Source organism: Lissotriton helveticus, chromosome 10 (genome assembly GCF_964261635.1).
Source record: "Lissotriton helveticus chromosome 10, aLisHel1.1, whole genome shotgun sequence".
NCBI lineage: Eukaryota > Metazoa > Chordata > Amphibia > Caudata > Salamandridae > Lissotriton > Lissotriton helveticus.
In genome coordinates, this window is record NC_136071.1 from 425643673 (window position 1) to 425670031 (window position 26359).

Consider the following 26359-nt stretch of genomic DNA (forward strand, 5'->3'; position numbering starts at 1 on the left):
TCTTGGGCCTGACTGGGTATTACAGGAAATTTGTAAAGAACTATGGGTCCATTGTGACACCATTAAATGATCTGACATCCAAGAAGATGCCAAAAAAGGTTCAGTGGACAGTTAGCTGTCAAAGGGCATTTGATGACCCGAAGAAGGCCATGTGCTCTGCACCTATCCTGAAGAGTCCTGACTACTCCAAAGAGTTCATAGTCCAAACAGATGCTTCTGAGTTGGGGGTGGGAGCTGTGCTTTCACAACTTAATGTAGATGGTCAAGACCAGCCCATTGCTTTTATTAGCAGAAGGCTGATCCCTAGAGAGAAGCGTTGGTCAGCCATTGAGAGGGAGGCCTTTGCTGTGGGTTGGGCCCTGAAGAAGTTGAGACAATACTTGTTTGGCACTCACTTCCTAATTCAGACAGACCATAAGCCCCTCTTGTGGCTTAATCAGATGAAGGGGGAGAATCCCAAACTGCTCAGGTGGTCCATTTCCCTACAGGGGATGGACTTTACAGTGGAGCACAGACCAGGGACTGACCATGGAAATGCAGATGGTCTCTCCAGGTACTTCCACTTAGAACATGAAGACTTATCTGGTCAAGGTTAAGTTTAATGTCCCTGCGTTGGGGGGGGGGGGTTTTGTAGGAGAGTAGGGTCTGCTTTACTATGGTCACCCCAATTTTTGCTTTTTGCTTCACTGGTTTTCGACTTAATGTGGCTGTGGGCCTGCTAATCAGACCCACAGCCTGCTGTTCTCTCTCTAAATTCATATCCATGTACTATAGGTACATCACCAATTTGGTATTGGACACCTTATCAGCCCCTGTACAGTGTGCTATAGGTACCCAAGGCATAGGTGCATCCAAGGCCTACCAGGGGCTGCAGCATATCTTTTGCCACCCCTGGCTGGCCACCCAAACTGACACAACTGGCTGATCACTCAGCTGGGGCAAGGTCGTGAAATCACCCCTTGCTTAGATATAGTATATCTATATCTAAACCTATATGTGGACACATATATACCTATAAGTCACTCCTATGGCAGGCCTTAACAATCCTGGAGGCAGAGTGCTTGGTTTTATGTGAGATGGTGCTCTGGCATGAGCTAAGCCTGTCTGCAGCTTTCGGAACCATTTCCTTATAGCTGTTCCAGGATATTGTCATACCATATACTCTTACGTGCATTATAATCCTCACGGATATTGCAAACTTTGGTTTGGCTTTATCAAAACATGTCGTGTAAGGTGTCATACACTTTGGAATACTACCCCCTCGCCAGTTCTGGCGACGGGGGTAGCATTCCACCCTTCTAGAGGGAAAAGACATGTTACTTTACTTAAACGCGGTTAAATCTAACCCGAGCCTCAGCATCACAAAATGGATGCTTCTGCCACAGACACAAGTCTGGCCTCCTGCTGCTGACCGAAACCTGGCAGGGGAGGCTTGGACAAAGAGTTTCCTGTCACAGGGAGGTGCTACACCACCCCAGACAGGAGATAGTGGATTGGGGCAGGGAGGGCTGAAAGAAACTAGACACTGCCTGGGGCACACAAGGTGTCCCATGCAAAATCCAATCAAACCGGTTCTGGGGCACTCCAGCCCCAGCTCTGGCGCGAAACTGGACAAAGGGGAAGGGGTGTAACAACCCCCTTCCTGGGTCCCACCCATAGGAGGGACCTAGCAGGTAATCCAGCCCCTTGATTTGGAATAAAGGTAGGAGCTGTGCCAGTGCACATCAGATTATCCTGACTGAAACTTTGATACAGAACTCTGGACCCTTCGACATCCCACTCGACGTGGAAGACTGAAGAATCTCCCTTGTGGTCAAAAAGTGACCACCCTGTGCAAACAGGCACCATCCAATGCCCAACGGTTTGCTTTGTTGCAGTTCCCGCCGGAACTCGAGCGACAGAGATCGACGAGACCCAGTTTCCCTGACTTCTAACAGCCCGATCCACAGCCCCAGCGAATCTGAGACCCGTGGAGGCGACGTGAAGCGGGGAGCCGGCCATCTTGGAAAAACTATGAAGTGCTGACCGTGCAGCTCCCGAGGCTCCCTCGAAGCTGTGCATTGAGGGTTGAGAAGCCCCAGCCTCGAGCAGCTCTTGCACCGAAGATCACCCCTCCACACTCACCGAGTGCTGCGTGGGGCCCTTTTGCATTTTCCTGCTCGACGCGTTGGTCCGGTCACTTGCCCGTTGGCTAGTGGCCCCAGTACCGAGGAATCCTTGAATTTACTCTGCTAGTCTGGTTGCTCCAGACTGGCCCTCACTCCCCTGAAAAGGAGCAATCTATCTGACCTTGTTGGTCCGAGTAAGAAGCGATCTTCGAATTCTGCGTGGGTTGCATTTGCCAAGGTCTGTTGACTCCGATCCGGAAGCCGACACTGCCGACAGCGAGAGCCTTCGTGGGACAGCTCGTGATCCACTCCTGGAAGCTCTCGATGCCCCAGAGTCCACGTGGCAGCGGAGACAAGCTTCTCGACAACCACCTGATTGCGCCCGACATTGCTTGGTTCCTTCCTGGTTCCATCCTGGTTCCATCCTGGTCACTGGCTAGTGACCCAGACTCAGTCCCCTCTGCTTTCAGGTACTCTACATCTTCGATCCACCCTTGGATCCAACCGGACTCTTCTCTCCTGGCCGCCTGCAGCATCTTCATCTCCAGGCTCCATAGATCTCCACGACGAAACCCGACACACTTTGGCACCTATGCACCCGCTTCCTGTGGGTGAGGTAACGATCAAACACCGGTGCTCCTGTAGTGGTTTACACCTCTAGTGTCCTAGTTTAAAGTGGGGTAATTCTATTCCAGTCGGAAGACTTACAAAACAGTAACTTTCTAACTTTTACGCGCCATTGACTTTGCATTGGTGCATGCGTGTGCTTTAGGCACTGCACCCGTGTCCCGCGGGCCTCTCCCAACTTCATCGCTGTTAGTCCCGAGTAGTCCCAGCGATTCACAAGGCCCTAGGCCCTACCATTGTTCGAGAGGTGGTACTTATACCACTATTTTAGTATATGGTTAGAGTGGTCACCGGGCTCATCCAAAATTGTGCAACTTGTGTATGTTTAACTGTGCTTTTGTTTAAACGCTTGTGCCTCTGCACTCATAAAGAGTACAGAGGGTTATTCTAGTAATAAATACATATACTTTTATAATATATAACTTGTGTGGTGTCCTTTCATTTGATATTACAGGATTGCATATGATAAAACAGCTGGCTTCACATGCCCTCTTGAATTTAGCCTAAGACTGCTTAGTCCATGCTACCATTAGGATAGCTTGTCTACAAGGTTGACTTACAACCACCACCATAAGGGATTGTTTGGACTTATACAAGGTACCCCCAGAATTGGAGACATCATACATCAGGCCAACTTCTCACATATGCCATCACCCAGACTCAACGCCGCCTGCCCGCCAGATTACGACATAAAAGTGGGCTGGCGAGCTGGCGACGTGGCAGTCCCATAGCAGTGCCTCTATCAAAGGCGGTGGTGCCTTTGAAAAAAAGCACCCCATGGAACCGCACAACAAGGTTCCTGCACAGTATGGACTCGAAAGTCCATGCCATGCAAGAACTGTTGTGCATACACACAGGGAAGCGTATGTGTGCAGCCACATGCGGAGGTGGCATAGGGGGCCCTGTAGGGCCCCCTTTGTTTCCTCTCCGCCACAGTGTATGTGGAGGAGGAACCTCCATGACACTGCCGGCAGAGCTTGTAATATGCTTTGGCGGGACCGTGGAGGTCTCGCTCAGCATATAGCACAGGCGGGGTGCGTCCATTGGGGCGTAGGGGCATAGGTCCGCTAAGCCTCGTGGCGTGGACGCACCGTCAAGCACTCCAGTCAGAATTAAGGACATTGCTGTTCCTCACGCCCGACACAATATCGGAGTACCCCAGGGGTTGGGGCTGGGCTGCTGCAGCGTGAGTGACAGCCATACTCAGCTGCGGCAGTAGTGCGCATGTGTATTTTTGGGCTTTGATCAGCCCGCACATGCGCTTACTTCTTCCCCTTAGAGAGGGACCCAAGGGGTGCTGTTTCATACAGCACCCCAGGGTTGAAAAGGGCAGATGGTAACTGTGTCCCCCTAGCCAATCCTGGCGCTGCATGCAGCGCCAGGATTAGTTGGTCCACCACACAGCAATCCATTATTGGGTGCCGCGCGTGGGTGGTGGCACACTGCCGCAGCCGCACTTTCTATGGCTACGAGATGAACTCTCTGAAAACAGAATATCCTGCCTTAATGGTATAGTGGGTGAACTTTATAAAAAATAATGAACATCCTGAATAATTAAAATACAAATTATTTCAAAGCAGGTCGTTCTATTCTGAATAACTGTACCCAGACGAGGTGTGGCAGAAGAGAGGCACAAGAAGAGGATGGATGCTCTTATAACTAGGGGTGTGTGAGATGGGTGTAATTTGCTTTTGTGTAATTAAGCAAACATTCTGAAAAATCAGAGAAAATATAAGTAATTATATATGAAATGCAAACACGCCTTTGGGGTTTTGTTTTAGTGTGAAGTGCTTCTTTGCATGCGCTTTGGACACAAAAGCATATTTACTGCAAAAAAATAGCAAAACAAACACAAGTACTGCAAGCAATTGCTGCTCACGCTCTAGTCATTCATGTTGTTCTCATGCACTTTCAATTTTCTGCCAAGAATGGCACGTAATAGTGTGGCGTAATTGGTTAATTTCAGGAATTTCATGTAATAAGCATAACAGGAAATCACCAAAATTATGCTATAGCTAATATACATCAATGCCCGCAGACAAGAACTTCCCCAAATATTTGAGGACTGGAGTTAAAATAGTAAATCCTCCCCATCTCGAATATATTGGGGCATTTCCTATACCTCCTTGCTAGTTTTATGGGAAGCATTGAAATACACCCACTCATGGGAGGCGTGGGCTGTATGGGGCCTCTTGACCCAGCTCGGTATCGTTTTAAGGATTTTGGGTGCTCTGGGAAAGACATATTTTGGGAGACCATATTTAAATGAACCGTCAATTTTACGACTCATGTTTTGCTACTTCAAGCCCGAATGGTTTCAAACTGAATTAAAGTTAAACTTTCACTAGCAGGGTCACACAAAAACAGCTAAAATATGACTTTCCCGTGGTCAAAAGTCCTGTAAATTACTTGAGGACGCTGTCAGAGGTTGAGGTAGGCAGGGAAGAGGAAGAGAGAGCTCCTGAATGTCAAGTCCAGGATATTGTGGGAGAATAAATTGTGCACAAACTATTGAGGGACTAAACATCAAAAGGTATTATCAATTTTCTATAGCTAACTGCACATACACATAACTTCACAATGTATATATCATCATGGAATTAAGAATATTAAAGCAATACTTCCCTCTGGGCACTTACCTCTCGACATTTTGTCCTTTCGGTATTTTATTTACAATATTGGAGTGCCACAACATTCTTATGCTCATTATTCATTATTAGGTCAGTGAGTCACTGCTTTTGTCAGAGATATCCTTTTGTTACTTGCAGTTTGTAAGTTAAAATCCTAACATACAACAGCGAGCTATTAACTGTCATCTAAGAGTTGCATACAAACTGCAAGGAAAAAATTGGAGCGTTATGTTTTTTTCCCCACAGTCTTTGTTTGATTACCCTAGTGTTTCAAAAATAAATTGTTATCTTTTCATTTTCAGCACCTGGTAAAGCCTGACAACCTGAAACATTACCACATTTTGGGGCAATTTTTCGGTGAACAACAAGAGGCCCCCATCCTCCTTTGCTGCTCTTTCACCCTGGCTACGACCCAGCAAACACCAGTGTTAAAGGTAAGAAAACTGATGCTATATTTCTTACATGGGAGTTGGGGCTATGGATGTGGTCACTCTCAAGGCCCTCAAGCAGTGTCTGTTTCAGTACCTCCAGCAACCACTATGGCACAGAGAGACAGGAGACAGTAAGGCTGTATTTTTAGCAGTCATTTTGTGGAAAGGGGAGCTGTTGGAGATGTACTGCACTACTGCACAAGATTTATGTATTTATACTGAAATTTGATATTATTGCACTGCACCTTATACGTTGTACTTTGATTATTGACAGGTTTCTTTAATATATATATTGGTAAGGCCAGCATCTGCATCATGAATACAGTACAAGAGCTGATTACAAGGTCATTCCAGGCACGGTCACTTGAAGAGAAACAACTTTTAAAGCAATTAGAACCTCATCAGCCTGACATAAACCTACAGAAAACTTCCCAGGACAGAGGAAAAATGTCAAAACGTACATTCTCAAATGCCTGGTACACAAAAGCTGATTGGCTTAAGGGTGCCCTTTAAGAAATTATCTGTTCTGCTTACCCTGCTTGCTGTTTGGTGGTGAGTTTTCTTGGACACATCAAGGAATCACAGACTTGAAGCATTTGTCGGAAAAAATAAAGAAGCATGCATACACAAGAAAGCATATGGAAAACCTGACGAGACTGGGAATGTTGGGGGAAGCGCACCAATTGAGCAGCAGATAAATGATGCATACCGCAAAACCATACAGAAACCAAATGAAACCCAATGAAGCCGTTGATAGGAACAGACAAATTCTATCCAAGATAATTGATTGCTTTTGTTACTGTGGTGCTTTCGAACTGGCACTGCGAGGCCATGATGAATCAGAAAGTTCCTCAAAACCTGGGATCTTCAGAGGCCTAGTGTATTTAATAGCAAGCATAGACAAGGATTTGGAAAAACATTTAGCAAGTGCTACAGTCTTTAAGGGCACCTCTAAAACGATACAAAATGAACTCCTTGAGTGTATGCTTGAAATTATAAGAAGCCATATTGTGCAAGAGTTGCAAAACACAGACATTGTGGCTATTCAGGCTGATGACACCACTGATGTGGCCACTAAAACACAGTCCGTATTAGTGTTTCGGTACCTTGGCAATGACAGAGACGTTGTGGAGAGGTTCTATGGTTTCACACATTTAAGAGACTCTAGTGCAGTAACCATTACTGCAGCTATACTGTGTCAACTGAACTTACTTTTTCCGGAGCTGCCTCAAAAACAAAAACTTATCGCACAAAGCTATGATGGTGTGTCCATAATGAGTGGAAGCCTTAGTTGAGTACAGAAAAGAATTTGAGATGTGTACCCTAATGCTCATTATGTGCACTGTTACGCCCACCAACTCATTCTACTTTTGCAAACCGCAGGAAAAACATCACCACTCTGGTTCAAATAGCAAAGGAGATATGTGACATTGTAATTGTGCAGGCACAAGAACGTTTTTCATTCACTAAACATTTGGTGAATGCCACATTATTGCAAAGTAAAGAGTTTGCAAAATATGATGAATCCTTCCCGGAGCATGCTCTGAATGAGGCTGTGCAAGCATATCCTATGCTCAAAAAAGAGTAGCTGGGAACTGAGTTGACTGTACTGTAGGCAATGCCTGTGTACCAGAAGGCCACAAGTGCCTTGACTTTGCTGGCTTTAATACATAAACTGAATATGGAAAAGTCACTTACAGAGACAGTGACTTTACTAAATATTGTCATTACCACTCCAATGACAACATCCAAATCTGAACAATGTTTTTCAGCCTTAAAGCGCATTAGGACATTCCTCAAGAACACCATGCTAGAGGAAAGATGAAGATGTGCTGATTTCATTTACAAAAAGTTAACAAAGTTGAATGCTGCTTCTTGTTTGTTAAATAAAAAACATCTGTGAGTGAGGTACTCAGAAATGCATTGTTATCTCTGTTTTTAAAAGTTTTCTAGTGTTTGTTCTACTTGGGGACTAAACAGATTTTACTGATCAAATGGCATATTAAGTACATTCTGTACCACCTAACACTATAAACTGTGTGGAAAGACATGCGTGGTAAAGTCACATGCGTTGTAATGGAACCGTGGTAAAGGTAATGCGTGGTTCCCAATGCGTTGTAAAGGCTGTTTCCCAACTGCTGTGCAACTTCTGCTACTCTTAGAGCTGAGATTTTCATGAAAGTCTTATAGTCTGAATTCAGCAGCGTAATAGGACAGAATGTATGAAGCTCTGTGGTTATACTGAATAAGCAGCTACCTATGTTATGACATCAATTAATGTAATAACTGCACTTTCACAATTGATTTATTAACCTTCCTGCTTTCTCAAATTTGCTTGAAAATGCACGATTTTTCTTCTCTTTTTTCCAAATTTTCTCAGGGGGAGAACCCCCCAGAACCCACCTAATGGTGGTTCGGGCTCGCTCCCTGCGCTCACTTGCAACGATGCAGTATGCCAATCATTTTACGCCCCACCACTTTCAAATGTCACCAGCCGCCCCTGATATAGCACCCTCTGACCGCGCAACACCACCAGACAATGGCAGGTCCCTGGCGGCGGTCCCAGGGCAGTCTGACTGCCCAACTCGTAATGGGGCAGTTGGACCACTGGTGCGGCGGTGGCTGGCCCGCCACAGCCATGCCCCCACAAGTCTAGCAGCCCATGGACGCCAGACTTGTAATCAGGTCTTTAATAAGGATCTACCATGGACATATGTTTGTCGCTACACAGTTTGTACTGTTTTCTTAGAGAGTGACATTTTCCCTTGCACACTGTAACATTTTTGACAAAAAAGGGTCATGAAGACCAAGGAGAAGAATTGGATATTCATCTGAAGACGCAGAAAGAAAGGAAGTGGTGTCAGCATGCATTGGTGCTGCTTATATGCCATTGAGGTATCTGCTGTTATAAGTATCTATCAGAATGTTCAATTCAACAAAACCTCAGGAATTTGTTTACTTTGAGTGATAGCCTGGAAGTATTGGAGGTGCCAAGTTTACAATTCACCTTGCTTACTAAACAAAGGAAATCGTAAAACCTCTTTAGAATTTCTAGGCTTTGTTTTTTATAATCCTTATGTCTCTAAGATTCAGTCCATGTTGCTTAAATAATATGTAGGTGTACTACTGAGTAGAGTTGTAGAACATGGAGCAGTATGTGTGATTATTCTGCTTGGCAGGCAACCAAACTTTGCCCCATCATAAGGCTGCCATAACAGACGTACGATTTCACTGAAGCCCAGGAAAATCATTTCAAGACTCATTTCAAGCACTAGAAGTACATCATTTCCCTTTTCTTTGTAATGTTGGCAATGTGAAGGCAACTAGTAAGAAAATTAAACATTCATCAACCAAGGCATTTGGAGATCCAGTAAAAATTGTTATCCAGAAGAAAATACTTTTCAACGTTTCAATCCAAAAGCATTTCTGGAAAGAACCCATGCTGAATCTATCTAAAAATCATGCAGACGGTGAGAACCTTGAGCTCTAACTGTGCCATCAAGGTCACAATTGGTAAAGTAATACAAATGACACACTAGTTGGATTCTTTACAATCTTATAGGATCCTAACTAGAGGTAAATAATATTGTTCACAGCATACATCTATCAATGTAAGAAAAATATATTTATTTAAAAGTCTTTCTACTGCCTTCACTATTTTCAGTCTCACTCACTTTCTTCCCTGGTCTAACCAGCCTTTCCCCTGCCTTCCTACTATTACATGATTCCTGACTCACATTTCTGATAGCTTGGTCTTCCTCCACTTCTACCGATTCATTTTTCGTTGGGTCATGACCTGTCTCTTCTGGCTAAAAGCCTACCAGAGTAACTCTTTCGCGACATGATAATTCCTCCGTTGTCAGCAGAGCTAGCCATCTCTTACTGTCACTGCCAAACTTTTGCTTGTGTTTTCATGTCCTTACCTCTCAGTTGTTATCACAGTCTTCCCACTTATCGCACTTCTATCACAGCTTCCTCATCATCGGTAACATGTTGGCTTTCGCCTGCTCTCACAATCTCCATACCTTATTCTACTGCTTAGAGAACCTATTTCACTATACTCTTTCACTGCAACAGATGCATGTCCTCACCTATCCCTGTTAACAGCCTAGACGCTTGTTTTTCTCCTACTGTCATGGCCTTCCAGCATTTTCAGCTCGGTCATTCAAGTAAGCAACTAACCAACCGCCTCCCAATCTCTCTTAACGCTACAACAGATGCACACTCACTCAGTTTTGTGATACCTGGACTTCTTGGATTTCTTCTCCTTCTCAAGAAGATATTTTTTTCTCCTCTTCTTTGGATTGTCATTAGCATCTTTTAACTTGCGTTTCTGAAAGATAATAATTGAGAGTTACACACAAGATAAAGAACTCCCCATGGTAATTACCTGAACGAGGTGGCGTGAGGACATAGTGGCAAATATTGCATATGCTCACAGCCAGCACCAAATTAAAGTCAGAAGCATAGTTTTATTACACAATAAGATTTCAAAACAGATATTTTCACTCCACAGTCTGTCTTCTCTACTGTCTACCAGTCAAATAATGGCCCTGTTCATAGTGTGAACCATCTTTAACGCTATACATTATTTTAGGTTTCAAAAAAATAATAAACAACAGCATTAGCATTTTTTGGAATAGGCATGGTACAAAGAAACAGCATACTGCAATGATATTTAAAAAGTAGCAATAGAAAGAACATTATTGGGACTCTGGGCACACATATATATCCCAGAAATAATATATTGCAATGCCAGTTAAAAACAGCAACAACTGACATGATTACTTAACGGGGTGGTCATTTGTCCTAACAGCATTCCCCCTCCCTCACTTTTGCAAGGTTTGTGGTTGATGTTAACACACAAGCTCTTGGATTTAGTCATATCTCTATGACGCCTACAGGAAAATGCTGAAGTGTGTACCGGGATCTCTTAACATGGTGCACTTGTGTGGGCATCCCACAGCAAGATTTATGGGTGATTCCAGCACCAAGTACCTATCGATGACTAGGAGCCAATCGTCAATCCCCAGCACTGATATCCTCCTTCAGTTTTCCGCAATGTTCCTTTTGGCCAACAGCCACACCATGTTCATTAAAGCTTTGATTCATCTGGGAAGTGTAAGATCTTCAGCAGAGGAGTAAGCATTAGGGGTGACTTTGAGTCTACAACCCTGTATCTCATGAAGAACTCTGGCAACTGGCTTCCAAAACTCCTGAATTGGCTCATTTGCAGCTACCAGAGCCTCTTCAGTATGTAATACTCCAAGAAGGTAACTGGATTGAATCAATTGGATCGAGGCTGATATTGCCACTTCCGTCCCAAATATCTTGGCGTCCCATATCAACACCTCATAGTCACGTTCACAGTGATTTCAGGGAGATAAAAACATGTGGTGCTTAATTCTTACTGTCTTGTAGACAGACTCACTATTCAGTTTATCTGTTTTAAGGTTTGCAATTTTGCGTTAAAGGGAGGCAGTCAGAGCATTCGTATTCATCCTCTGCATTGAGCTTGGAAAATTATTTATCTGGCTCCCACCAAATATATACTCCAATTAAAAATACCAATCAAATCTCTGCCCAAGAGGTCAGTATGCAGGCATATGGTATAGCTATAGCACACACAGAGCCAAAGGCAGCACAACCCTGTACATGGTCAAAGAAAAGCATAAAGTCAATAATTAATAGGAAAGGAAGCTGTGTTGTGTCAATGCGGGCACTTAGCTCAACGATACTCTGTACCACAAGGAGGTTTTACAGAAATGTACCATCTCACCCAATCACTATTAGAGCTTTACACCTGCAATAAAGTGCCACTCCATGGGCGAGAGGAATTTCCATCTGCATTTGCCGTTGGAATAAAGCATTTAAGAGGCCCACTTTGCTGAATATTCCAACCTTACAGTCAGATCACCACTATGCACAAGCAACTAGTCACTTATAACTAGGAGGTAGCCCGCCTAGTAAAAGACTGAAAATTGGCCATCCTCGAGTCTCCATCATACAACAGTTAGCAATTATCCAGAGCCACTCTGCCTTTCTCTGCGCAAAGGACTATAGGCACCATTTCTGTGAGACACTAAGAAAGAGGTTTTTCCAGAACCTCTAATAGTTTTACAAAACACCTAGTACATTGTGGAGAGCCGTTGTTTTAAATAAGGCAACTCTTTTCATTATCAGTAGGGTTTGCCCAACCTTCCATGTTCTTACGCAGAAATCTCCAATAAGAATATCATGTTGTGCATCCAGCTCATGCCCAGGTGCTGAGATATCTGAAGTTCATTTTCTCATACCACAGGCAGGTTTGAAAATTCACTGCAGAATCCCTGCCCAGCACAGGAAGAATCACAAGCATTTTATTTCCTAAGACGCCTCAACGGCTGAAAGCATTCCAAAGAGGTTGAACATTTCCAGTAACCACTGGCCTGTCCTTCAAGAATAGCGCAGGAAGAAAAGCATGCAGTTGACATATACAGAGACACGTTTTTCCAAGGCAGATAATGCTAGATTGAGCCTGCCATTGGGTCTTTTCTGACCACTTCTGCACTTGCCGGGCATGCAGTGAATCAGGTTACCACATTGTTGTGAGGACCCCATCATAAACAACTTGTAATGCCACAGCACCCCCCCCCCCCCAAAGAGTCCCTCACCGGACCCCCAGTGGCCCTCCTCTCCTTAGTTGGCGCCAGTGCCATTGAAGCCAAAGGGACAGAGTGGCAGTTCCGGTTGAGCACCCAGCATTCCTTACCAGCAGCCAATGGCACTGGCCTTCTTTCGCTTCTCTACTCTGCCAGTGTCAAGAGAAAAACAGGATTTAAAGACATCTTTATTGCTTATTCACCTGTTCCTTCCAGCTTAAGTTCACTCACCGGAACAGAGGATTGGGTGCTAAAAATAGCAATACCTGATAAAATCTGACTCGCCATAGCGAGCGGGCAAGTACATTTTTCTAAGCCTGTTCAGAGAGTACCACCTTTTATAAAGGCACAGGGGATAGGGTTCAGCCAAACTAATGCAAACGTTTTTCCCCTGGACTTATTGTTAAATTTCAAACATTCGCTGTGTGGATGCTTAATTATCAACACAAGAACAACAGATATAATTTTGATGTAAAAAAAAAGCCACAGTATTTAGAATCTCATAAATATTTAATAAAGAGCACATAAAATACTAGTGGCATTTGTTAATATAGTTTATCATCCATTGGACCAGATACATCAGCAAAACATTTGACCTAAAATAACATAGGAAACAACTGTATACAGTTAAAATACTAATAAATGTAAAGTGTCACATTGTGATGGTCCAATGGATGATGAACTATATTAACAAATATCACTAGCATTTTATTTTTTGACATCAAAGGGGAAACTATTTGTATTGGTAATACTACCATAGGCCCCCTCTTCCACCCTCCCCAAGTGTATATTATTGTACAAACTCCTCCGGATATCCTCATGATCTGTCATCATAATCTTATTGCCTCTCTCCAGTCGGTGTTCGATCTTTGTGTTTTGTCCCTAATAACCATGCGAATGTTTTGACAAGTCATTCTCCCTCCCCACATTGCCTGGCTAGTGCATGCATTTTTTTTAAACAGATTTTTATTCATTTGTGATAAAGCAATCGGTAGCATCACAGAGATAATGCTGTAATTACAGTCCAATTCCAGCGCACATCCTGCTACATTTACACATACTAATCTCAGGCTGTCGTTCCACAAGAAGGCATTAATCCTGCTCCAGTGCAAGGATGGAATTAGTTACTTACCTGTACACTATAGTTCTCCAGTATTATCTTTCATAGATTCACATGCTTGTATCTTCCCCGTCGTCATGGTGGGAGTCTCACGGTAACAGAATGACCAAGCAGTATCATAGAGAAGAAAAACTGCATAGAAAATCCCCATAGGGGCTGTATTATTTGGTAACCAGACCATATCTTTGTTTGGACCAAAAGCCAGCCAATCAGCATTGCTGCCCTGCCCTCACACTCCCCAGCAGAAGCTTCCTGCCTCAGATTTCCGTCCCCGAGTGAGAGACATGGATAAATACCGAGAAACAGGATCTGCCTGAGAAACGGGGAGGTGGGCGGGCGCATGTGAATCTATGAAAGATAATACTGGAGAACTATAGTGTACAGGTAAGTAACTAATTCCTTCTCCAGTATTACATCTTTCATAGATTCACATGCTTGTATCAGAGTAGTAAGCAGTGCTCACCAAATTTGTAGCGTTTCCAGGACAGAACTAAAAAGGAAGCTCTGCCGTAAGACAAAGGTATAACAATACACATCAGTATATAAGAAATACGATAAATGCATGTTGACACATAAATCAAAGTATTGCATAGACAACAAATCATGCCATTATGTCATACCTTACTGAAAAAGACGTTTCAGAACAGCTTGTCCCACTGCCGTGTCCTCTTTCCACGCAGTGTCCAGACAGTAGTGTCTTGTAAATGAGTGCACGCTCTTCCACGTTGCTGCTCTGCAGATGTCAGGCAGCGCCACTCCTGCAAACAAGGCCATCGAAGTTGCCATCTTCCTTGTGGAATGTGCATGTACCTTAGAATTTAGCGGCTTCCCCGCTTTTTCATGACATTTCAGGATAGCTGAGGAGATCCATCTGGCAATACTCAGTCTTGACAAAGGAAGACCCTTCCTTTGCCCTTCAAAAGCAATGAACAATTGCTTGGACCTGCGGAACGTTTTTGTCCTTTCAATGTAGAACTTTAGGCATCTGGAAATGTCTAAAGAGTGTAAGGCTCTTTCTGCCTCCGATGAAGGATTGCTGAAAAAAGTAGGCAAAATAATGGGTTCATTGAGGTGAAAAGATGTTGCCACCTTGGGAATAAAGGTAGGATTTGTCCTTAGTATAACCCTGTCTTGACGAAATTGTAAGAAGGGTTCCTCCACTGAAAAGGCCTGGATTTCACTAACCCTCCTTGCTGATGTTAAGGCGAGAAGGAGGGCCGTTTTCCATGACAGGAACTGTAAATCTGACTTGTGAATAGGCTCGAAAGGAGGCCTCATAAGCTGCGATAGTACTGTGTTGAGGTGCCACGGCACAGGAGGGCGTTGGATGGGTGGATAAACCCTAAAAAGTCCCTTGATAAACTCCTTTATTATTCTGGAGGACCAGAGAGATGGTTCATTTGGCTTCCGCCGGAAGCGCGATATTGCTGCCAAGTGTACCTTGACCGAGGCATGCGACAGACCTGCCTTAGATAGCGACAGCAGGTAAGGAAGGATACCTTCAGGTTGTACTTCAAACGGATGCAAGTTTTGTCTGCTGCACCAATGGCAAAAACGGGACCATTTCGCTGCATATGTTTTGTTTGTTGATACAGCTCTAGCTTGTGAGAGAACATGTCTGCATTCTTGCGAAATATCTAGATTTTGAAACTCCCGCTCGTGAGGTTCCATGCTGACAATTTTAGAGATTGCAGATTCGGATGCAGAATTTGCCCTTCTTTCATGGAGATGAGGTCTTGAAATGTCGGGAGCTGGATTTTTTCGCCCCTCGACAAAAGAAGTAGGTCTGAAAACCACGCCTGTCTCGGCCAGGCTGGTGCTATCAATATGATCCGGCACGGTTCCAATCTCATCTTGCGCAGTATCCGCGGTATCAACGGGAAGGGAGGGAACGCGTATGCAAACCTTCCTGTCCAATCCATGTGGAATGCATTTCCCTTGGAGCCCTGTTGATGGTATCTGGACGCAAATTGAACGCACTTTGAGTTGTTTTGCGTTGCGAACAAATCTAATGTGGGAGTGCCCCACCTTTGAAACAGGACGCAAATCTGAGTGTGGTGTAGTTCCCACTCGTGTGTCGCCTTGGTAGTACGGCTCAGGGCGTCCGCCCGTGTGTTGAGGACTCCCTGCATATGCTGAACCTGAATTGAAATTCCGTTGGTTATGAGCCATTTCCAGATTCTTTGCGCCAATGCCGACAGTTGTTTGGATCTCGTTCCGCCCTGCTTTAGCAGGTAAAACATGGTAGTGGTGCTGTCCGTTTGGATCAGTACTGACGATTGGCGTATTCTGGGAAGAAATGCTTGAAGGCCTAGGAACACCGCTTTGAGCTCCAACATGTTTATGTGAAGCTGGGCTTCCCAGTCTGACCAAAGGCCCTGAATTTCCAGCTCCTGAAGATGCGCACCCCATCCTTTCAGCGAAGCGTCCGTTGTCATCACGAAGTCGTGATCTAGAGGAATGAAGCTCAAGCCTTGATCCAGGTTCTTTCGAATCTTCCACCATGACATTGCCACCTTCATATGGCTCGTGATGGTAATGCGATCCTCGAAGGTACCTGTGGCCTGGACCCACTGCTCGTCCAGTTGTTCCTGCAAAGGCCTCATTCGAAGCAGACAGTTTGGCACCAGTGGGATGCAGGATGACATCATCCCCAACATGGATTTGTATATCCTCACTGAAGTGGACATTTTTGCTTGAAGAGCTGCCGTTAGCCTCATGATCTTTCCCATTCGTTCTTCGGAAGGGTAGGCTTTCCCTGCACTGGTGCATATCCATGCCCCCAGGAACTGGATGCCCTTGGCCGGAGTCAGCGAGGATTTCTCTAAGTTGGTCTTCAGGCCCAATCGCTGAAACAGCCGGATGCAGCTCTGAAGAGATGTTGCTGCATACCTGAAAGATGGACCTGTCACCAGCCAGTCGTCCAGATATGGGTAAACGTAATGCCCTTGCAGTCGTAAATGGGCTGCCTCCGGGGCCATGCATTTGGTGAATACCCTCGGGGCTGACTTGAGTCCGAATGGCAGGACCTTGAACTGGAAGTGGCGACTCTCCACGACAAATCTGAGATACTTCCTGTGCTTCCGAAGAATTGGAATATGGAAGTACGCATCCATGAGATCTAAGGAGGCCATGTAGTCGTTTTCTTTTATCAGTAGAAGAATTTCCTGTAACGATAACATTCTGAAGGGTATCTTTTTTATGTATCGATTTAGATCCCTTAAGTCCAATACCTGTCTCCATTTCCGGGTTTGTTTCTTTTTGATGAGGAAGAAATGGGAGTAAAAGCCTCTCCCTCTGAGATGTTGCGGCACTTCCTCTATGGCTCCCTTTTGCAGAAGCGAGAGAACTTCCATCTGCATTTCCTGGCGATGTTTGTTGAGCCTGAGTACTGGGGGTTGATCCGGAGGTATTTCCACAAATTCCAGAATGTGGCCCCTGCTTATGACATCTAAAACCCATTTGTCCGATGTAATGGACATCCAGTTGTTGTAAAATTGAGACAGATAGTGGTCTTTGTCGTGGATCCGTTGTGTGGGGAGCGCCGGCCTGAAATCATTGACGTCTATTAGACTGCTGAGGTTTCCCCCTGGCGTTAGATTTGCCTCTGGACTGTTGTTGGTAAGAGGAGTTGGAGGACCTGAATTGGTTGTTAGTGTTATACTGTCGATATCCTTGCTGATTATACGGCTGATATCGGTTGGATTGAAAAGAGGATCTTTGATTAAATTGACCTCTTGAACCTCTCTTCCGAAAGGACTGAAACCTTCCTTGCTGAAGCGATCCCAGCGCTCGAGCTGTATCCGTGTCCGACTTTATGCCTTGCAACGCCTCATCGATATGCTTTCCAAATAAGTTTTCACCGTCAAAAGGCAAATCAACGATTTTCGCCTGAACCTCTGGACGAAAAGACGTCGCCTTGAGCCAGCCCTGTCTGCGAAGCGAAACCGCTCCAGCCATCTGCCTGAAGGCCATGGACGAAACATCCATGGCGATGTCGATAGATTCGGCAGCAGATTTAGATCCTTCCTTAAGTATGGCTGCCGCTTCCTCCTTTCTATCCTCTGGGAGAGCAGAAAGTATGGGTGCAATATCAGACCACATTTGCCTGTTGTATCGTCCAAGCAGTGCCATAGCATTTGCCGCTTTGATGGTAGAGGCAGCCATGACCGCAAACCTCTTACCTGCCCCATCCATTCTCCTTCCCTCCTTGTCAGGTGGCACTAGGGAAGTAGCCACCGGGTTCTTAGAATTTCTTTGTGCCGCCTGCGTCACAACTGATTCAGGCCTGGGGTGCCCAATGAGGCAGGCTTTTGTGGACTCTGGGGCTCTGTATTTCTTGTCAATGCGGGGAACTGAAACCGCTATAGACGCAGGTGTTTTCAAAATCTTCAGTCCCTCCTCCCAGATGTGAGGGATAATTGGAATAGAGCGAAGCGACCTCTTGTTTTCATCTTTGAAGTCATACAAGAAACAATCCGTCTGTTGTACCTCCACATCCAGATTGAATCTTTTGGCCGCCCTTTCCATGAGATCATGAAAACCTCCGATATCTTGAGGAGGGGAGGTAGATTTGAGTGGTTCAGGCGATGCAGTCGATGGTAAAATGTATTCGTCCCATTCCTGTCCCGAAGCATCCTGAACGAGTTCTCCCTCTTCGGGCTGCTCATCCTCGTCGGATTCCGTTAGGTCGTCCCTTATAGTAACAACCTGCGGCGATCTCACCCCCTGTTCTTGGTGAGCAGGTGCTTCAGGTGTCTGAGAGGAAGGCGTCTGCCTAGCTGGTTGCGAGGAATTCGCCTCTGGGAAGCGACGGTAGTAGTCGTTCAACATCAACCTAAGATCAGAGACAAGGTTGAGGGGTATAGACATCGTCTCCTGATGATCTTCCTCCCTCGAGTCCTCATGCTGCTCCTCCTCTTCTTCATCGTAATCACCAGATTCCTGAAATGACTCATATCTGGAAGATTGTGGTCTGTCCTTGAAGGAATAAACCTCCTCTTCATCCGTGTCTTGGCTCTTTATCTGCAGCTGAGAAGGACTGTAGGCGGCACCTGAGGACTCCTCACCATCTGAGTCCTGCTCTAGCAATGAGGACGGCGGCAAAGGTGAAATCTTTGTCCATGAGGTGAACTCTGCAGCTTCACTGATGGTAGATGAACCTCTTGTAGACTGAAAAGACTGGATCGAGATCATGGTCTTCGACTGCGGTGATTTGAATGCTTTTGCGGACGATAGCACGATTTTCGTCAACGGAACCGTCGTCGACGGGACTTTCGTCGACGGAACCATTGTCGACGGGACTTTCGTCGACGGAACCATCGTCGACGGAACCATCGTCGACGGGACCTTCGTCGACGGGACCTTCGTTGACGGAACCATCGTCGACGGGACCTTCGTCGACGGGACCTTCGTCGACGGGACCTTCGTCGACGGGGCCCCCGTCGACATCTTTGACGTCGAACCTGTCGTCGACGGAGTCGTCGTGGTCGTCGTCGACGGCCTGTTCGTCGACATTGAGATTTTACTCGTCGATGTTGTAAGCGTAGACGTCGCAGTCGTCGACGTAGCTTTAGACCTTATCGTCGACGAAGCCATAGTCGTCGACGAAGTCGTCGTCGACGGAGCCGAAGTCTTCACCACAGGCCTTGGAGCAGAAGCCAGCGAGCTGGTAGAGGGTGCAGACCCAGGTTCCTTAAGACTGGACTGTTTCACCACAGGAGTAATAGGAAGAGATGAGGTTACTTTCTCCTTAGGCTTACTCTTTTTAGACTCCACTCTCTCCACAGAAACAGAAGCCTTTCTTTTCTTGGGAGTTGAATGAGAAGATTCCCCCTCAGAATCTGAGCCTGATGTGGCCTTCTTTTTCTGAAGCCATAACAGTAGTCTAGCCTCTCTGTCTCTTTTAGTTTTGTCAGAAAATTTTCTACAAAGCTTACAGTACCAGGTGTTTAGGGTAGAGACAGTAAAGGCAGTCCTCATGTGGGTCCTCAGAGAAAAGTCTGGCCTTCCCACAGGACCTGCATGGCCTGAACAGCCTCTTTTTAGAGCCGTCAGCCATTATAAGAGAAATAAGTACACACAATACCTCAATGTAGTAGACAGGAAACAAGATTCCAAAGGGTCAAAAGTTCACTCAGGAACAGAAAGAAAACTGAGCAGAGCTCAGGGAGACTCCTTATCACACGAAGGCGGTTGGAAATCTGAGGCAGGAAGCTTCTGCTGGGGAGTGTGAGGGCAGGGCAGCAATGCTGATTGGCTGGCTTTTGGTCCAAACAAAGATATGGTCTGGTTACCAAATAATACAGCCCCTATGGGGATTTTCTATGCAGTTTTTCTTCTCTATGATACTGCTTGGTCATTCTGTTACCGTGAGACTCCCACCATGACGACGGGGAAGATACAAGCATGTGAATCTATGAAAGATGTAATACTGGAGAAATGGTGATTCTCCTAGTGCAGCCTAAATTCTTCGGACCTGTTGGGCTCAGTACTGCCCTTATTAGGTATGTATCAACTCAGTATTCTGCTCCACAATTAACTCCTAACAATCCAACAAGGAGAGAGAGAAAAAACCCTCCTCCCTCCAAATATCCGCCCACCCCACCCCCCAGGCATGTCGCTTAGTCACCTGATTCCCTGCATGGTAATGCTAATCAGTCCAACGGGGCATCGGGCATGCTATTCCAGGTAATGTGGTTCTGCAGTGGGGCCACGCCGAACAGGAGCTCTATCCGGCACCCTGAGCCCTCGGGCAGCTGTCCAAATCTGTCGTCCAGTAAATCAAGCGCTCAATCCCCTAAAACTGGATCTGCACCGTCAGGGGGTATATCGTTATCGTCACTCGGCTGTTTTAACACCACCACTAATGCCACCCATGCCATCGCCGCTTCCTGTGTCTTTTCACTCCCAGTTCTTTGGGCCATTTGCAGTCTGAGGATCCCTTCGCAGTCTGCCCACCTTATAAGCTCCCTTGTCCATCTCAGCACGCTAGGGGCATTTTTCATCTTCCAATGGCTAGTAAGTTCCCCTTTGGCCAACACCAACCCCAGATCTATAAATTTGCTAGTGACCTTATTCCTGGCAGTGTGAGGGAACCAGTGTAGGAGGCAACACCTTTGTGTCAGCGCTATATCACGTTCCATCATGTCCACTAAACTAGTCGTCACCCCTCTCCAGAACTCTCTCAGAAGCGTGCAGTCCCAAAACATGTGTAAAAACCCCGCATTTTGCAAATTACAACTTGGGCAGGTGGATTATTCATTAATCTTACGCGGTGTAAGGTATGCCATGTGGAGGACAAAGAAGTGAATCAGCTGGAAGCGCGCATTTCTAGAACTTTTCCAAGCCCTTGCTACCAATTCTCCCCATGGTTTCTCACTGATGGGCTCGCCTAAGTCCGCTTCCCATTTGAGACGCAGGGCTGGCAGGGGTCATCGTGTCTCCTGCGTGAGGCGTCGGTAGAGGCAAGTGACCGCCTTAATCGTTCCAGCTGCTATCACTATATACTGACAAGCCAGGGAGGTCGGAGGTTCTGCCAACCCTTCCCGTCAATGTTACCGGATAGCTGCTGTCAGGGCAGCATGTAAAAGGAAATCCTCGGATCTGTCCATTTCATGTTCACTGACATTCCTCTTCGGGCTCGTGTCTCCATGGCTAATCTCTGCTACTGCTTTCACAGCTTTGTCTCGCCCCAGTCTCCGTCCCTTCGGCGAAGGAGCTTTCGGAAGAGGCGGATTAGATGAGTGTTCGGCTCCCACCGGGACGAGCCTGGTGATGAAGTGCGAGTTCCAGTGTTCCGTCTGGTCTCCAGCCATTCCCATGCATCATGCGGGGTAATAAAGAAATGCGTCTCTGAGTTATCAGTCACCCAGAGGCGTGCCGATAACATGTGCCGATGCTGTATGTTCAAGGACAGAGGTCAAATTTCAGTTTGTCTTTTTACTAATTATTTCATATCTAACACACACCACGTAAACAGCTTGTAAACGAATAGTACAAGTATTTCAATATACATCAGGAATTATGAAAGAGCAAATCTTTTGTAATTCAGAAGTGTAATGTAATGCAAACAAAGATTTAACCCCTTGGATGCGTCGGACGTCCGGGGGACGTCAGACGTTACGGTGGGCGTGTGCGGAGGACGGCCCGGGGCCGGCCGAACCCCGCCCACCTTTTATTTTGCCCCCATCGCGGCGGAATTTCCGCCGCGGTTAAAGAGAGCAAAACATAACAACACTTTACTTAGTGATGTGCAAATAAAAAGTGGAGCGGGAAGTGTTGCCGCATTACTGGGAGATAGGACTCCAGCCCCCAGGAGACACTAAGGCTGACCTTTCATCACCCACAGCTGACTCTAATTTGGACTTTGGCGCTATATAGCGCACTGGTTGCTCGCGCGGCACGGGCTGCACCCGGGTCAAGATTGTATCCGTCTGCAGCCGTCCGCGGCTTGACGAGGCTGGGCTGAGTCACCCCTCTTGGATTTGCTCTTTTTCCCATTGGAACCATGTGCATGGTGAAGAGTCTGCTGACCTGCGAGTAATTTCCAGATAACATTGCTTGCTTGCCAAATAATGGGGGAAAAGGAAGGTCACTGAACTTAGCAGGAGATCAGGAAAGAAACCCAAACTAGCTGCAAAGCACATGGCAGTGAACTGCACATTAGCCAATCTTGAAATTTTAATCAAAGAGGATAAAGATCTACTATCCCAGGATCAATCACAAGCGATTGGAGTGATAAATCCAAAATAACACACTTTCTATCAAAACACGCCCAAAAGCCTGACTCTGTAAGCCCAACGCAGGGGAAGAGAGTTTCCTAACTCTCTGGATCGTGCTAGCGTGGCACCGGTGCTCTCACGCCAAATTACCAATCCAGATAGAACGCTGCTAGAGACTGGGCAGCTGGACAACCACCTAGTCCACATCCCGAATGTACCATGTTCAAATCGTTACAACCTTTTGCCCGATCCAATAAACAATAGGATACCAACAGACTCACGGGCGCTCAACCAATTAATATCAGGGTCACGGTATAAATGTTACAGTAAGTTGGTGCCTCTAGAAGAAAGATGCGTATCCAACATCTACAACTCTCTGTTGAGAGCGACAAATTCTATATAATCCCCATAGCACACTTTGTAACTTGAAAAGTTAATATAGTCCAATCTTGTTTTATAACTTGAAAAGTTATAAGGCAAGAGTCACAAAAATCATAAAAAGAATTATTCCTTTGAAAATAGAATTGTCCATAAATCAAAAGGTGAAGTTCCTTATTGTTTATTTTCTTTCTTCAGTTTCCAAAAATGATGGTACAACAGCCAACACGTGTTTCGTCGTGTACAGTATAACACACTGACTTCTTCAGGGCTCCATGTTCACGGTTTCTCAAAGTTCTAAGGTTTTCGGATACACAAATCAGTTGTATCTCTATATTTACTTCCGTTCAAAGTCTCAATAACCGATTCTCTGTCGTTCCTTCCAATATTATAAGACAGCATAAGTCCAGTAATAGATAGACTGGGTTCAATATGCTGTCATCTTAGATTTTGCCCGATCCACCTCTCGAAATCAATACTAATCAGCAAACAGGTATTACCCCGACCCAGAGTAACAATGCCCCAGTTAAAGTACCTCCTACTACACCAGAAGGCCAGGGAGAAGTGGGTAAATTAGCTGCGCTTGTTACTACTTTATTGAATGACAATCAGACATAAAGGTACTCTTGAAATTGACTAATGCTAAAGTGCAGGAACTTTCCGAGATGAAAGCAAACCTAATGAAATATCCAATGACTGCTCCAGATGGCTCACGCATCTCACAATATTGTTGCCATGTCTGTGGCCATTTTGCTATCACATCTGGGACAGAAAGACCTGAGTCTCGGATTCACCCCGAATTCCCTAACATAGGTGAAACTGATATTCCTAAAGGGCACTACAGCGAGGGGGTCGATCCGAATTCTGCTTTCAATCATGCTACTACTCATATAGCCAAAGGTCACGTGCCAAGGCAACGAGTTTATTGTACTTTTTGTCTATTCGAGATAAACATAACCATAAATCCTTCTCTAATCCCACTTTAGTTACCCCATTATAACACTTTGGACGAATGCCACGCTCCATACAGCAATACCTAAGCGTCTTTCCCAAAATAGTCAGAGTATCCCTAGTCAATAAAGTGTCTCACTGGATTAAACACAGAAGGGATTGTCTCTCTATTATTCAAGTCAACAAATAGAAGTCCTCTTTGGTTTACTCAAAAGCACATATCAATTGCATACACACTATATACTCAAGGAACATCATCAGAACATAAAGGTTCCCCAATCAAAAAATAAATAAATAAATCAGTATAAAAACTGTTATTTATTTCATAAAAAACAATGATATCAAAAGACACAATAAAAGTTAAAAACCTACTAATAAAGACAAACAGTCTGAATAGTAACTAGACCACTAGGATATCTGCGTACTAATGAGAAAGATTAAAAAAGCAATATTCTAATTATGACAGATAATCTGACAGTGCCTGGTGTTACTATTCATTGAAATTAACTTTGTCTGTCTTTCTTCTCCCATCTCTGTTTTTTATGTATAAATAGCGTGGAATTATATATCTTTTGTTCTTGTGGTATCTCTAACCAAATACCCTCAAGAATTGTAAAGTGAGTTTTATTAGTAGGTTTTCAACTTTTATTGTGTCTTTTGATATCATTGGTTTTTATGAAATAAATAACAGTTTTTTATACGGAAATGTTCTTTTTAAAAAAAAATGTATTGGGAGGACTGAGACGCAATAAGGGTAACACTGAAGGATTCCACACTGGCCAGTGGGTTACTATCCTTGGAAGCACACTCCTATTCACCTTCAAGTTCTTTGATCCAATTAAGAAGTGCTACAGGGTTTTACTCAATGAACAAGCATCCCTCGATAGCTACAAAAACTTGTGCCCCTACACTACTGAGGATTTCAGTATACCTGTAAAAGAGAATGCGCATAACACAAAAAGACTGGTTAATCATCTAAATCTAGCAAAGTCTGACCCACATGAAATATATTAACTAAAGGAAGAGTCTGCTTCCAGACCTACAACCCATGCCCATAGTATCCAATACTCTCTACCAGCTGATGATAATGCTTATATGCTATACAACTAGAGTTTTATTGGTTGTGTTAATAATTCTATTCCTAACCAACATCTAAAGTCTCCCCCATTTATCCCAATCCCTACCTACTGAATACCTACTGCATCGTGGACACACGTTTTCGGGACCCTACCTGCATAGGCCTGGAAAGGGGATTCCCAGACGCTAATTAAATGGTCAGCAGTAGTACCAGCCCTTTTAAAATCATATCATGGAACATATATCGCTGGTATAAGAGGAAAGATGATAGATCCAGAATAGGGTTGTTTTATTAATGGGTACAATATTGTTTTAATACGGGAGACGTGGGCTTTAGAAAAAGTTTTTCTGCAAGGGTATTCCAACTACAATATAAAAACAGTCCCTTCTAGGGCCGGTCGCCAGTCTGGCGGCCTCCTAATTTGGATTAAGACCATGCTAGGAGTTTTGGTCAAATGTATAGATACAAGTAGTAAGGATATTTGGGGCCTAGAAATTAGTGGACAGAAGCTCAAGCTAAATATATTTAACGTTTACATTTGTTCTGTGAGTGGGAATAAGGAATCACCTACCCTGAAACTTTTAGCCTCTCTGCTGAATGAGACTTCGAGCAATGCTCCGATTATAGTTTTTGGAGATTTTAATACTTGTTTTGATCCCCTTGAAAGCCTGTCACTGATTACAGAAGGGCAAGGTGAAGCTATGGGTATACCAAAACTGGAAGTGAAACTACTAAACATGGTCTTCTGCAGCAACCCAACCAATGTCCTTTGGGCTGCGAGCATGTAATGGTAGATTCGAGTCAGAAATTCCCCCTGCTATTACTTTCTCCAGAGGGTCTTACAAGTGCAAAAGCAATTAAATCTTGTTAGACACTGATTTGTGGCACCCAGCTTTAGATTTTTGAAGTTATTGCCCGAGCAGACAGTAGGCGGTGATCACAATACACCTATCTTGTCACCAGATGAAAAACTGCTGAAACACACGAAAACAGCAATCCCACATTCTGTAACAACACTGTCTCTTGCCAATAAAAGGAGGGCAGTAAATTGGTCTAAGATTAGCTGTAACCCTCTGATACTCACTCAAATTTACATCACTCTTAATATCATACTAGACCCCTTTGCCAAACTCTCTTAGGATAAAATTCCAATAGGCAAGCTCCAAAATGCTGTGTTTAATGCCCTACATTCCCTATGCGTTAAAGCCGGGAAGGTTCATAAGCAGGGGAGGGCGGGGGGATGAGGACCCTCCCTGGTATAAAAGGGAGTGTCATTGCACCAAGGAATTACTGAGAAGTGTCATCAAAGCAGGTGACCGTGACCTGATCAGACTACAACGTATATTATATAACAACATCACTACAATCTCCAAGCAGGAATGGATAGATTCAAGTTGGTTAATCCTTATTGAAGCCCTTAATAAGAAAGATAATCGCCTCTTCTGTCAGATGTCCTCTCATGGGGATGCTGTTTCTAAGAGCACCATCAAATGTATGGTACAACTGCTGCAGTGGGTAAATTATTTCACCAGCATACATGCTGCTATTATTTTGCCATTCCCCTCTCATGCTGTATCTCGATCAGCTCCTCCTAGAGTGGCAGAGTGCAACAAATCCTCATTGAGTGAGACTTTAACTGCCATAAATGCTTTGCGTCCTGGTAAAGAGCCAG

The 26359-nt window shown here is 44.8% G+C and overlaps 1 protein-coding gene and 1 long non-coding RNA gene across 7 annotated transcripts in view; one reads left to right on the top strand and one right to left on the bottom strand.

The window, feature by feature from the left end:
- UBN1 (ubinuclein 1) overlaps window positions 1-26359 on the bottom strand; it is an 810192-nt gene that overhangs the window by 444213 nt on the left and 339620 nt on the right. For 4 of the 6 annotated variants that reach the window (XM_078662913.1, XM_078662915.1, XM_078662910.1 and 1 more), the window contains one exon: window positions 10026-10129. In XM_078662913.1, coding sequence (XP_078519039.1) covers window positions 10026-10129 — 104 coding nt within the window. The remainder of the gene's footprint in view (window positions 1-10025; window positions 10130-26359) is intronic. The other 2 variants (XM_078662914.1, XM_078662912.1) reach the window with 1 other exon arrangement.
- LOC144784250 (uncharacterized) overlaps window positions 1-26359 on the top strand; it is a 497620-nt gene that overhangs the window by 441128 nt on the left and 30133 nt on the right. Inside the window, exon 4 of the long non-coding RNA XR_013601622.1 lies at window positions 5668-5799. This is a non-coding gene — a long non-coding RNA (uncharacterized LOC144784250). The remainder of the gene's footprint in view (window positions 1-5667; window positions 5800-26359) is intronic.